This window comes from Erpetoichthys calabaricus, chromosome 9, assembly GCF_900747795.2.
Source record: "Erpetoichthys calabaricus chromosome 9, fErpCal1.3, whole genome shotgun sequence".
Taxonomy (NCBI): Eukaryota; Metazoa; Chordata; class Cladistia; order Polypteriformes; family Polypteridae; genus Erpetoichthys; species Erpetoichthys calabaricus.
In genome coordinates this window covers 29209771-29223930 of record NC_041402.2, presented here as the reverse complement: position 1 = coordinate 29223930, position 14160 = coordinate 29209771, and the positions used below count along the sequence as shown (strand labels likewise).

At 34.6% G+C, this 14160-nt stretch overlaps 1 protein-coding gene across 3 annotated transcripts in view; it reads left to right on the top strand.

Moving 5' to 3' along the window:
- The window catches only part of LOC114657408 (rab GTPase-activating protein 1), a 211885-nt gene that overhangs the window by 25737 nt on the left and 171988 nt on the right, over positions 1-14160 (top strand). The window contains exons 2-5 of one of the 3 annotated variants that reach the window (XM_028809211.2): positions 2147-2347; positions 9421-9450; positions 9807-10119; positions 12799-13006. In XM_028809211.2, coding sequence (XP_028665044.1) covers positions 2198-2347; positions 9421-9450; positions 9807-10119; positions 12799-13006 — 701 coding nt within the window. In that variant the 5' untranslated portion in view covers positions 2147-2197. The remainder of the gene's footprint in view (positions 1-2146; positions 2348-9420; positions 9451-9806; positions 10120-12798; positions 13007-14160) is intronic. The other 2 variants (XM_028809212.2, XM_051931762.1) reach the window with 2 other exon arrangements.

Below are 14160 nucleotides of genomic sequence, written 5' to 3'. Positions count from 1 at the left end.
ATGTTTATTTAACTGAAGCATGCATATTTTACCTATTTAGCACAGGTAATTAAAGTGTCTGTTTAGTTCATCAAAGTGTGTTGATACTTTTTAGCAGTAGTCCATGACATCTTGTTTCACTAGGGTATAAATATGAGGTGTCACTTTTCTCTCATACAAATGAGACAAAAGTGTATTGACCTTCAGAGGTCCAGGAATGGCTATAAAAATTGCTACTTGCTTGGAAATGCCCCTGTCTATCAGTTACGGCAATAAATAAAAAATTCAAATCAACTGGAAGTGCTACCAACTTGCTTGGAAGAGGACCTAAGTTTGTTTTGCCCCCATGCACAGTGAGCAAGATGGAAAGAGGTTTAAAAAATCCCCATGAATCACCTTTGGAGAAATACAGAAAAAAGAAGCTTCTTGGGGTCACCAAATCTACCTTCTGGCATCACTTCTATGCTAACAGATTATTGGGAAGGTATGGTAGAAAAAAAGTTTTTAACTGCACATGTAAGTGCATAGAGTTTGCTAAATGCTACTAGAACTTAGATTTGAACGGTGTTCTTTGATCAGATGAAAGGAATATTGAGTGTTTTGTCAATAAACACAAGCTGGGTTTGGTGTAAAAAGAAGGATGGCAGCAGTGAAAAGAACTTGATACCCACTGCCAAGTATGGAAGATGTTCTATGATGTTGTGGGTCTGTTTTTCCATCAAAGGCCCTGGGGAGCTTGTTAGGTTCCATGACATCATAGATTCAATGAAATGCCAGGTGATGTTAAAATATGCATGACGATCCAATCAAAGTTTTAAGGGCTAATACCGATCATTGTTTTACATGTTACTGAATTGACCAATTTTTTATCCCTTTAAAATAACTTTGATGGCCAATTAATCGCCGCATCACTAAATTGTACAAATTATTAAATGCAGGGGAGCTAATAATCATGGCATGTGTGGTTTTGTTAAAAATAATTATTTCTTGATGAGTATTTTTTTTACTGAATAGTTAATGGTTGGATTTCTCTGGGTTTTTTTAGTGTAATATTAAGGTAATTAACCAAAAAGTGAATTTAGTTGTTTTTTTCTTCTCTTTAATGGGGTGCCAATAATTGTAGAGGATTCGGTGTCTGTTTTTGTGTGTATAATATGTGTGTGTGTGTGTGTGTATATATTTATGTATATGTATGTATATAAAACCTAACCGTTAATGCAGTACACATACTTTCACATACCAACAAACACACATACTAGATGTGCTCAAACAGACACATTCTCTCATTCACTTCTGGACACTGTGATCCAGTCACTCTCTCATTTTCACTGCACTGTTAGGTCAAACCTGTCAAATTTATATCTGTAGTGTATATAAAAAATATTAACCCCATTGGATGTTTTGACATTTTGTTGTTGCATCACTTTGAATCACAGTGGTTTTAATTACTTTTTTTACACTGATCATTAGACAAAGACTCATTGATTTTAAAGTGAAGCAGATCCATGCAAATTGATCTAAATTAATTAGAAATGCAGTTTTAGGAAAATTATTCACTTTCAGCCAGCTAGCTTTAAAGTTCTGACATCAGAAGTCAGGAAGTGAATGAAAAAGAATGCAAAATATATTGTTATTGACATAAAAATCTCTGTTCTCATTCAGAGACATTTTTTAAGGAAGTCTTTATTCATTGTTTTTTAATCTGTTATTCCACATGTGAACATTTTCCTTTGATTTATAATCCCACCTTTATGATGCCGGAGGCTAGCTTTAAAGCCGATTGGCTAAAGGTATTGTAGGAATAATAGAAGCCCAACTATACCAGTTTGCGCCTCTGCATATGCTTTATTTTGTAAATGCCTGACATTTGTAAATTCTTTATAATTTAAATCCTCAATTTTTTTTGTGGATGACTTTTGGCCAGAAATAATATAAAGATCTAGACATGGGCAGCTAATTGATGGTTCTGACTCCATGGTCTTCTTATGGTGCCCTTAAAGTCATTGCTGAAATTTTGTTTATTGTTACGTACTACTGTATTTACCTCCAAACTATTTCCTTAGACTTGCTTTGTTACAAGCATTGCATTCCAATATTTTGAGGTGAATTCTAAATGTCTTGCAGTATGTAGACTGTATATCAATTTTTTTATGATTTCTTTTTCTAGGTGCTTTTTATAATTTAACCTTATTCATGAGCTGCACATGGTTTAGCAGCCATGGATGACAAGGCTTCAGTTGGAAAAATTAGCATTTCTTCAGACTCTGTTTCCACTCTAAACAGTGAGGATTTTGTCTTGGTTTCCCGACAAGGGGATGACACACCTTCTACAAATAATGGTAGTGATGATGAAAAAACAGGACTGAAGGTAAGAGCAATTCAAAGTGTAGAGTAGAGATTTTGGTCGTTGTATACTTCTAATGTAAACGTAAACTCTTCTTCGTTATGGATGAGCTGAACAAACCTTGCCTTTGGTATGTGTGATTGGTAATACTGTAGTATGTAATTCTGCATTATACACTAGTTTGTCTGTAGAAAGCCTGCTTTTATAAATTATTGCACATGGTGAATTTTTCCAAATCACTGAAAGCTCATAATACAGTTTATTGAATGGTCTTTGGTAGACGGGAACCATTTTTCAAGGAGAAATTGGTTAAGTGATACATGCTTCATTGATAAACACGAGCAGTTCAGATACTTGTGCATGATAATGTTTTAACATGCCAGAATGTTGTTGTCTCTTTGCTGGAAACAAGGTAATGGAGACAAACTAATTTGCTAGCTCAGTTTACAGCCAATATTAAACGATTTCAAGGGTGTTTTGGAAATACTGTGTGTGCTTTATGTGCTTGGAGTAACTCATGAAATCTGTTGATATATTGGTTCAAAGTGGGTTGTAAAATCCACAACAACGAGTTTACAGAGGTCATAATTTATTTAGCCTAGGTGGGAAATGAGTTATTATAAATTAAATAAAACTACATGAATGAATTGGGTGTACAGTACTACTGTTGTTTCCATACTTATAGAACTGAATAACTGAACAAAGCCTCATTTGTTTAAAGGCATTTTGTCCAAAACTGATTATTTAGTAATGTAGCTCAGTGCATAATTATTCACTCTGAATCTGATTAACTTAAACAGAAACAGGTTTAGAAGGAGTCAAACCAGACTAAAACTTCAGGACATGGCAGAAGTGGCAGTTTAACTTTCAAATTATTATTTCTTACACCATGACATTAGTGAGCATAGGGAAAGACATAAGGTGATCATCCTCCATCTCAAGCAAAAATTTTGTGGTAGACAGGAATTTCAAGACGTGTTTGGGAATGAGTAAGGTTGAAGACCAGAAATATAGTGTGCGAAAAATTGAATGCAGTAGAAGACCGATGCATAAAACTGATGTACCTACAAAACTGAAAGAAATTAAGCAGTGCTCTTAGCTCTGAAATTACAGGAACCTTTGGAGCCCAAGTACACCCCTGTACAGTCTAGCCTACACATAAAATCACAAGAACTGGGGCAATGAACAATAACAGCAAGTCCTTTGGACTGATGAGTCAAAATTTTAAATATTAGGCAGTTTGTCCATCTATGAGCTGTTGAGAACTACATGGATGAGTGTCTGTAGACAACAGTGAAGCTTGGCTGAGGTTCCCTGCAGGTTTGGTGCTGCTTTTAATGTAAATGGAGTTGTTGCTCTGGTTAGAATAAACAAAATCCACAATGGTGTGAAGTATAACCTGGTTCTCATCCATCATGCAAAATCACCAGGGACAGCTATGATCAGTCCCAAGTTCATTAGGTCATTAAGATAATGACCCCATACGCAGGTATAAGGTAATTAAAAACAAGACATTGTGTAACAAAGGGTATGGCCGCTACATAGCCCTGATCTGAACAGCATTGATCCTGTCAGAGGTTAACTGTAATTACATGCAAGTGAGACTGTCAAAGTTTGCAGAAGAACTGAGACAAGTTTTCCAAGATGCTTGGAGCAAATGACAAGCCGATCATCTTACAAAATTGTATGACAAACAGTGGACCTGGATAGAATTGATACATTTGTTAAAGGCAAAGGGTGGTCACACCATATATTGCTTTTAGCTTTTTACTCTTTGATATTTAGAACATTTTTCATTTTATTGTTTTTAAAAGCTTGTTTGCTTTAAAAAAATTATTACACACGTATAAGGCCTTTGTAAATTACTGTCCATACTCAAGAGCAGTGCTTCACTAACTGGATTCTAGAATTCCACTGTGGTTACAGATGTTTTTTCTGGACAGTTTATTAACCAGTTCTTTTTGCCTCTCCAAAGAATGAGAATCAGATATGTGAGGATAGTTAGCATTAATAATTAATTATTAAATACAATATAAAAACTGCCTTTATATTAAAAAAAAAAAAGTCATGGAAAATTGTTTATGTAATTCAGCAGAAATTCTGATCCTGGAGATCCTCCTCTCCTCACATCCTGGAGGATTTCAGACGTTTCTTTCAGTCACTTATTTAGTAGTTATTTCAGCTCATGGAAATCCTGCTCTTACCATACTTTTAATTAGTTTTTTATTTAAGATTCACAACCTTTATTTTTCCTTAACCAGTAGCTAAACATGAGGTGCACAACAAGCCAGAAGATAATTCAGGGGGTTTCAAGCTGCTTTCCTGTTAGGTTACTATTTTTTATCTAACCCTTTTCTTAGTTAAAAGCCAGTGCCTACTACATGTAATTCAGTGACACCTTTATGTTCACTTTGTTCCACACTAGATGCTACTAAAGTTGTTCATTTTATTTTTTTCTTACAGGACCAGAGCAGATCAGTATTTCTCAGACGTTTATTAAGTTAAATATTGCACAGTGGACACACAGGTGTAAATGGGTTTCAATTAGCTGAACATCTGTTGTTTAGATTGTGGTTAAGTTGAACTAAACAAGGGTTCTGAATTTTAAAAACATGTCAATTAAAATGAATGCAAAAGAAGCATGTTCTGTTAGCTACAGTAATCGATTACTAATTAGCAACTAAAAAACATAGCCACAGCAGTCCTTCATGATTGAAGTTTGTCACTACTTTAATTTTTTTTAATTTACTTTTCTTTACAAACAATTAATAAGTAATGGGCACCAATGCAAATAATAGCCTTCAATGAGTTGTGAGGTCATATCTAATCTTTTCTGTGAACTCATTAACACTTTGTTGTATTAGTTAACATCATGAAATAAATATTGTAAATATCTTGACAAATAAACTTAGAAAAACAAAATCACTTTTAGAGAATACAAAAAAGAACTCCACTAAATTCTATCTGAAAGTGTATCAAACTCCGTGTATTTCTGTATTCTCCAAGTATTTTTTACCAAGTATATTTAAACCATTTTTCATTAATTTCTTTGAATCAGTGTGACACTTTTTCTGTATGCCGCAATATTGTCTCTGTTTGTTCTTCTCATCCATGGTGAAGGAGGTTTGGTTTACATTTTTCAACCTCAGTCTTTAATTAGCCTTAACAGGCTTCTGTTTTAAAAATATTCTTTGCCAAAATTTCTCTCTCCTGTCTTTGCACCTGCACTAAAAATATTAACTTACACTCACTCTTATGTCTTGTGTAACCCATGCCTAAACTACTGTCCTGATAACTTATCCTCCCCTTCCTTTGGATTCTTCAATAAATAAATATATATATTTAAACTTTGATTCAAAGCATGTTGATTCCCTGCAACTCAAAAGTGAGTAGTAATTGCACACCACTTAGATGCAGTCCTGCTTTTTCATTAGGATTTTCTGTCTGTCTAATACTCATCACTGAATTCGCTTCCCTTTATTTTTTTTATGTTTTCTTGTGTCTACTGTATGTTATGTCATTTTACTTAAAAACCCGTTATAAACTATTAAATGTTGTTTGCCTTTTTTTCTTCATGTTTTATTTATCTTTTGTTCTTTGGGAGTACACTTTACTTGTTATTGCCAGGTATATGAAAGCCCAAGTAATTTTACTAAAGTTGGATTATTGGAGTTAAGGTGGCAATATGCAAATAAATAGAATTAGCATTACTATGTATTCTTATGTATTCTTGTATTAGTACTACTTTGAAATAAATTATAAATCAATTTAAAAACTGTGACTTAAATGTTTGAACTTGATTTATTTTCTTTACTAAACTTGCACTCAAGGAGTTTTCACCCAGAAATAAAAGAAAGTCTTAATAAATTTAATGTCAATAAATTTAATGTCATTATGCAAGGAAGACAGCATGTTTTAGATATTCCTTCTGTGTGCAGATATGTGAACATTCATGTTGCTGACTAAAGTATTAAATGTGAAATAACTGAAATATCACTTTATGGCATTCTTAGAATTTCTGCAAGATAGTACAGTAAGGCAATTTATCTCTCTTTTCCTTTTTTCAAAGTAACTAAAAAGCAATTTGGGTCAACTAAAATGTACATTAAAAATATTTATGTAAACATTTTTATATTGCAACATATTGATGTATTTAGTCTGTATTTGCTTATCTCCATTTGGAACGTACAAGATACTTTTACAATGTTGAAAATAGCAAAGTCTGTCTCCTAGGGCTGAGATGATGGTTGATGACTTTGTCCATTGTCAGATGACAGGCTGCATCATTGATGTAGGAAAAAGTTGTAGATGGACTCCAGACATTTGCAGATATTTCCTCAAAGCCCCATACTATATCTGGCTTTTATATATATATATATATATATATATATATATATATATATATATATATAGATATATAGATATATAATAAATCTTGTGCACCTCACAAGAAAAATGTCAGTCACTCATTAGGCACTTAATTTGTTTACTTTGTTCTGAATCAGGATTATTCTTTATTTCATTTCCAGTTAGTTCAGTTGTGTTTCACACTACAAACTTGAAAGCAAACTAAACGTATCTTTAAACACTCCTTGGCCATGTCATGAATTTCTTTCATTGGGTAGAAACTTTTTCTCTCCCCCATAGAAAAAAAAATATATAAAAAAAAACATATTGTCGACAACAATTGCGTTTGCCCATCGCAGCATTTTCCGCTAATTGTTTGGTTTATTTGCCAACCATGGCTCTGTGAGCAAAACAAAAGTATTGAACAAGTGGAAGATAACTTGAAAATTATGTGGTGCTACCCTTAGTGCAAAAAGGACATGCTTGAAATAGGCAAAAGTACAAAAGAAAGCCATCTCTGCTCATGGCATGCTCTTAAGTTTTATGACCGTAGACACAGCAGGCAAGTTTAATTTAAGTGATTAATGTTGCATATTTACTTTCCAGTAGCAACCATAAGGATGTAACGTCAATTTAGTTTATCTCAAGTCGCATGCCTGTCTACTGTCTTAATTCTTGTATATATTTGTTAATAATTTTCCTTTTAGGATGGTCAACATTTACTAGATATATCAAAGTTAGTGTGTGCATTGAGTGTGCACCCCACTTCATCTGCGTGTGAAACCTCCATATTTTTTTTAATCTACCCGGTCACAAGTGAATTTACTGCTGTTGTCTGATCACAGCTGTATGTTAGAAGCAATAAGCCAGAAACAGATGGTTGGGCTTCTCTGATTGATGAGTAATTGTACAAGTTGTTTTAGGTAAACTGTGTTACATTGGTATCTATGTGTGTATTTATTTTTACCTTTTTAGTGTTATTAATGCATCATGTTGACCATCGATGCATTTTACAGATTGTGATTCCCTATTACTGGAAGCAGATGCTTAGCATAGCTACTACAGCATGCATGCATGCTTGGGAATTGTGATTGTTGTCAGAATAGAGAGATGATAGTTCAAGAAAACATTTGTAGTTGATCAAGTCATTTGGTAGATTATAAAGATGAGCTGTAATGAACTCAAAAAGCTGCAGATTCAATATTTACAGTATACTGTTATAGCATGAGTGTGTAAAAAGGATGTTAAAACTGAAAATGAGCTGAATATTACAGCAGTTTCATTTTTTAATTCACTCCTTTCAGACAGTTAAAGAAAAAATGAAAAATTGAATTAAGACTAGAATCTCACTAAATATAAATTCAATAACCAAACAGTTTTAAGTGCAATCTAAGCATATGAACAATGCGCTCATGTAGATGATCATAGTATGGTATTGTAGATAGTGTAAACCACAAAATTTAGAGACAACACCGAGAAAGGATAAAAGAGGAACTTTAAAAAGACTTGAACAATGGATATGAGAAATATGGAGGGAATCAAATGAAATAGCCATCAACAATGTTGTGTTTGAGATGATGATGATGTCTTGTGCAGAGTTTTGGCCTAAAGGGCTAACAACAGGGGGATCTCTGTCCTGATCTCAGACCTCTTGATCAAGTTTTGTAACCGTAGTGAAAATGACACTTTGACAAAGACAGTGGTCTGAAATTCCTGTGTAATACCACATGACAGATGTTAAGCAATAAAAAAGGAAGGAAGGAACTTGAATACTGGTGTGAATCAAGTAGCCATAAACAAAGACAACATCCACTGAATAGTGAGTTCATAGTTTTAAAGTAATTTGATTAAAAAATAAGTAATATGGCTTCATATAGTATTTGTATGAGTAGATATTCTAAGGGATGTGCAATGAGGGTTTAATCAGTTTTTTATGTATTAATGCTTATTTTTTTTATTTAAAAAATCTATTTGTAAAGTGTGTTCACAAGGGTCTGTGTACAGAAATTTGAATTATGTGCTTGAAACAATATGCATTCATTTAGCCAGCAGCTCAAGCATAATATGAGAAAACTGGATGAATTAGATGTAAATAATTTATATCCTAGTCTTTTGTGCCTTTTTCAAAATGATGACCATCAGGCTGCTTTTTTATTATTTGAATTAGGATTCAAAAATGATAGTGTCTATTTTACATTGGTTACAGAGGTAAACACCTGAATAGTTTTTTGTGCCATAGGACTGTAATAATAGTCTTAAATTGACAAGTGAAATTTCACAAAAGTAGTCTTAAATTTTGGACAAATGTGTAAAAGAAGAATGGAGACATTTGTGACACTTGAAATCTGAATTAATTTGACTTCTCCTTTTGAATATCAAACTTCAATAAGTGCTATTAACCAGCTAATGAGCTGTGTTTTCCTTTATCAGAGAAAAACTTGCTTATGGTGTCTAATGTGTGACATAAAAAGAGTGATGCAACTTTTGTTTGCTGTTTGTTTACATGGATGCTTCTGAAGAAAACAATATTTTCTGTAGAGACAAATCACTTTTTATATGCATGGCTTCAGATTTGGCAATGTTATGGTTAACTTTCAAGCAAAGAAGATTGTAAAGAAAAATATTAAGAACTTGAACAAATGTCTACATTAACTTTTCAGTCGTATGTAGTGTGCTGTTTTTCAAATACAGTATTGGTAGAAGAGACAGAACAATTTATAGGTCAACTAAACGTATTGTTTATTACACAGGCCTTTACTGAGGAAGGTGTCACCTTTAAGGTCAGTTTAAGATTTAATTTTGTTTTTGATTTTTGTACTTGTGAGTCTAGTGCTTGTGAAGTGTTTTTGTGCAAAGATTCATATTTTTAAGCAGTTTAATTTTATATTGTAAATTATGTTTAGCATGTACTTTTTTTTTGTTGGTTATTTTTAGGAAATTGAATATACAATGCTCTGCAGACAATGTGTAAGCGCATGTCTAGGTAGTTATTTTTGACAGTGTTTTAAATAGTATTTGTAAATATATTCTAGCTTCAAATAAAATGAATAAAAATAATGTAACTTTTGCAATACATTACTGTTAATAAATTTATTTCTAATAGGAGAATCTTATTTTGTTTTAAACAATTGTTCAGATTATAGGGAACGGCAGTGAGCAACAGCTGCAAAAGGAGCTGGAAGATGTACTGATGGATCCCTCGGTGTCAGGCCACGCATGTGATGGAGAGCATTGGCAAGAAAAACATATGTCAGAAGAAAAAAATGAAATATCTACCCTAGTAATTGCCGCCTCCTCTTCTAGCCATATTCTTAGTGGACATGGTGACCAAGGGATGTGGGATTCAAAAAATGTATCCATCCCTGGAGACTTGACAGAACCCTCTCTGGGTTCATTTTCAGCCATTCCAAAAATAGAGATGGTACTCCCTGTTAAATCATCTCATGATGGTAAGTAGATAACATCTGTTCACTATTTAAAAAAAAAAACAAAAAAACTCCAAATATAAATACATTTTTCTTGAGCTTCTATAAAGTTTTAATTTCCCTTTGGGGACAAATAAAGCATATCTAATCTAAACTGAACATACTCAAATTAGCAGGATTTTTTGTGTGATAAACTAATATTATCCTTATTACATAATCTGTTTTACATTACTAAAAATATAATTGAGTGGCCATAATTGAAATGGGTGTTTTAAATTCAAGTTCAAAAACTAATGTGCTGTAAAGTATATGGTGGCATATTTTTTGATGCCTGAAGAGTGTTTTAATGTGCATATTTTTAAATGCCACAAGAACTGTTACTTTGGAACCAAGTTGATACCAACTGGTACCAAGTGAAAGTTGATACTTCACTCCTGTGTGACTGAAGGTAGGAAAATTACTTCAGAAAGCACAGTGATAAGTTAGTAAAAATAACATAAAAATGGCACATAGTGATTATGATGCAGTGTGTCAACACATGTCGAAAAGAAAAAATGCAAAAGTCACTCCTGGAACAGGCAGGAGAATTTCATTACACGATTGTAAAAATTGTTCTTACTATAAAAAAGGCAAAACATATATACGCGCGCACACACACACACACAGACACACACACTTACAGGTGCATCTCAATAAATTAAAACATCCATGAAAAGTTAATTTATTTCAGTAATTCAATTGAAAAACTGAAACTCGTATATAGATTCATTACAAAGAGTGATATATATTTCAAGCGTTTATTTCTTTTTATTTTGCTGATTATGGCTCACAGATAATGAAAACTCAAAATTCAGTATCTCAGAAAAGTAGAATATTACACAAGAACAATAAAAAATGATTTTTAATACTTGTCAGTAGGCCAACATTTCTGTATGTCCATGTAAGCACTCAATACTTGGTCGGGGCTCCTTTTGCATGAATTACTGCATCAATGCAGCATGGCAATGGGGGTGATCAATCTGTGGCACTGCTGAGGTGTTATGGAAACCCAGAATGCTTTGATGGTGGCCTTCAGCTCATCTGCATTGCTCGGTCTGGTGTCTCTCATCTTCCTCTTGACAATACCCCATAGATTCTCTATGGGGTTTAGGTCAGGCGAGTTTGCTGGCCAATCAAGCACAGTGATACCATGGTCATTAAACCAGTATTGGTACTTTTGGCAGTGTGGGCAGGAACCAAGTCCTGCTGGAATATGAAATCAGCATCTCCATAAAGCTTGTCAGCAGAGGGGAGCATAAAGTGCTCTAAAATTTCCAGGTAGATGGCTTTGCTGACTTTGGACCTGATAAGACACAGTGGACCAACACCAGCAGATGACATGGCTCCCCAAATCATCACTGACTTTGGAAACTTCACACTGGACATCTAGTAGCTTGAATTCTGTGCCTCTTCACTCTTCCTTCAGACTCTGGGACCTTGGTAAGACGCTTCTGATGTTGTCTGGTTCAGGAGTGGTTTGATACAAGGAATGCGACAGTTATAGCCTATGTCCCGGATGCGTCTGGGTGTGGTGGCTCTTGAAGCACTGCTTGTGAATCTCCCCCAAATTCCTGAATGGGCTGTACTTAACAATCCTCTCAAGGCTATGGTTATCCCTGTTGCTTGTGCACCTTTTTCTGCCACATTTTTTCCTTCCACTAAACTTTCCATTTAAATGCTTGGATACAGCACTCTGTGAAGAGCCAGCTTCTTTAGCAATGACCCTATGTGGCTTACCCTCCTTGTGGATGATGTCAATGACTGTCTTCTGGACAACTGTCAAGTCACTAGTCTTTCCCCATGATTCTGTGGTCTACTGAACCAGACTGAGTTACTATTTAAAGGCTCAGGACATCTATGTAGGTGTTTTGGGTTAATTAGCTGAATGGAGTGTGACACCATGAGTCTACAATATTGAACCTTTTCACAATATTCTAATTTTCTGAGATACTAAATTTTGAGTTTTCATTAGATATAACCATAATCAGCAAAATGAAAAAATTTAAACGCTTGAAATATATCACTGTGTGTAATGAATCTATATAATCTACGAGTTTCACTTTTTGAATTGAATTATTGAAATAAATTAACTTTTCTATGATATTCTAATTTGTTGAGATGTACCTGTGCTTCTGACATTGCCACTTTTATCCCATTATGGCGTTAGTTCAGAAATACTGTACTCTAAACAACTTTGTCTCTCTTCTTAGAATTAACCTTTTGTCTTATTTTTGCAATTTAAAGTAAATGCTTGATTGTCACCTTTATTGAGCACTTTACATTTCACCTGTAAGATGATGGCATTTAAGAGTAACATCGGGCAGTGAATAACCATACTTCACAACACTTTCTTACTATAACAGGTAACTTCTACTGTAGTGCTATTAAGAGTATTGCCCCAAATCCTAGTTTTTGAATAAATACCTAGAAGCATTCAATGTCAACAATTTTCAAAAATATATGAAATAAAAATGTAGCAAATGCTTTTTCATACCACTGTGCGTACAGTCTGCCAACACTTGTATCATTTATACTAACTTTAATACCAACTCATTTATCAAGTAAATAATTGGTAAAAGCATTTTACATAAGATTTATTTGAATACTATTAACAGACTTGTAAGCAGTATTTTCTGTTTTTTTTTTTTTTTTTTTTTTTTAAAGAGGACTCTTGTGAATCAAATCCCACAACACCAGTGCTTGACGAAGACAGTGTTTTATTCAGTAAACTAACTTATCTTGGCTGTGCCTCAGTTAATGCACCTCGGAGTGAAGTTGAAGCTCTTAGAATGATCTCTATCTTGCGAAGCCAATGTCAGGTGCCTTTAGATGTGACTCTTTCAGTGCCTAATGTTTCAGAGGGAACTGTAAGGTGAGTTAGCAATCAAATTTTTTTTTTTTTTACAGCTTTGAAACTGAACAAAGTATCAATGGATATTTGGTAATATATACCCAAAATTTGTCTTAAAAATGGCAGCATCATCAAACCTTCGGCTGTACACTGCAGTTAGTTAAAATTGTAGCACTGGGAAAAATGTTTCATATTGGTCCAAAAGTTTAAGAACAGATAAATCATGGTAGATTGTGAAAATGATTCCAAGTACAGCACATGTGCAAATTGTGTATGTGAGATAGGCCTCCAGGACTTTCCCACAGTGGGTATAAAAGGCGACTGCAAAGGAAGCTTCACTGAGTGACTTCTGGCAGTTTGTGTGCTCTTAGAGACCAAACATACCTCAAATAAGAGGGCAACAGCCATATGTCCAGCTGTTGGACTTTTAACAGCACCCTGGGGCTGATTTGATCCGGTCCTAATGCCTTTTTTAAATGCAGAGTTTTCCCAGCTCTCCCCTCACTTGATCAGCAGAGACGCACAGTCCAGGAAAGGGAGGAAGCTCGAGACCACAGGTGTGGTGTCATTGAAGAGGATGGTTGTGCAGGGTGCAGTTGCCATTTGGGATTCCGGAACCACCTCCGCTTGCACACACAGGCTAGCAGTGTTGGGGGAGAGCTGTACCAACAATAATAAATCAAACCTGTTGAAGACCTGTTTGAGTTAGTTGGCTCTGTTTGTGTTCCTGTCCTTTTCATGTTTTACAGCCCTCTTATAGCATGTGATAGTCCTCATCCCCATTCCATACTTTCTTCATGTTGGTTTGTTGTAACCTATGCTCATACTTGTCTCTGTAGTGGGCTTTCCCCTCACAGAACTGCTTCTTCAATTCTGACTGCACCTGCTAGATTTCATCCTTGTCTCCAGACCTGAAGGCTCTCTTCTTCATATTCAGTAGAGCTTTCAAGTTTTTTGTGATACATGACTACTTGTTGGAAAAACAATGCACTGTCTTGGCGGCGACTGTGTTATCAAGACAAAACTTGATGTAGTTTGTGATACAGTGGCATATAGGCTCACTGCCAGGTGTTTTATTGTGGGGTGTCTTTGGGTTTCATTCCTGTTCTCATCTCTTTCACTGTGCCTGCATCTTGACTAGCCAGCAATACATCAAAGAGGTGTTGAATGCTGAG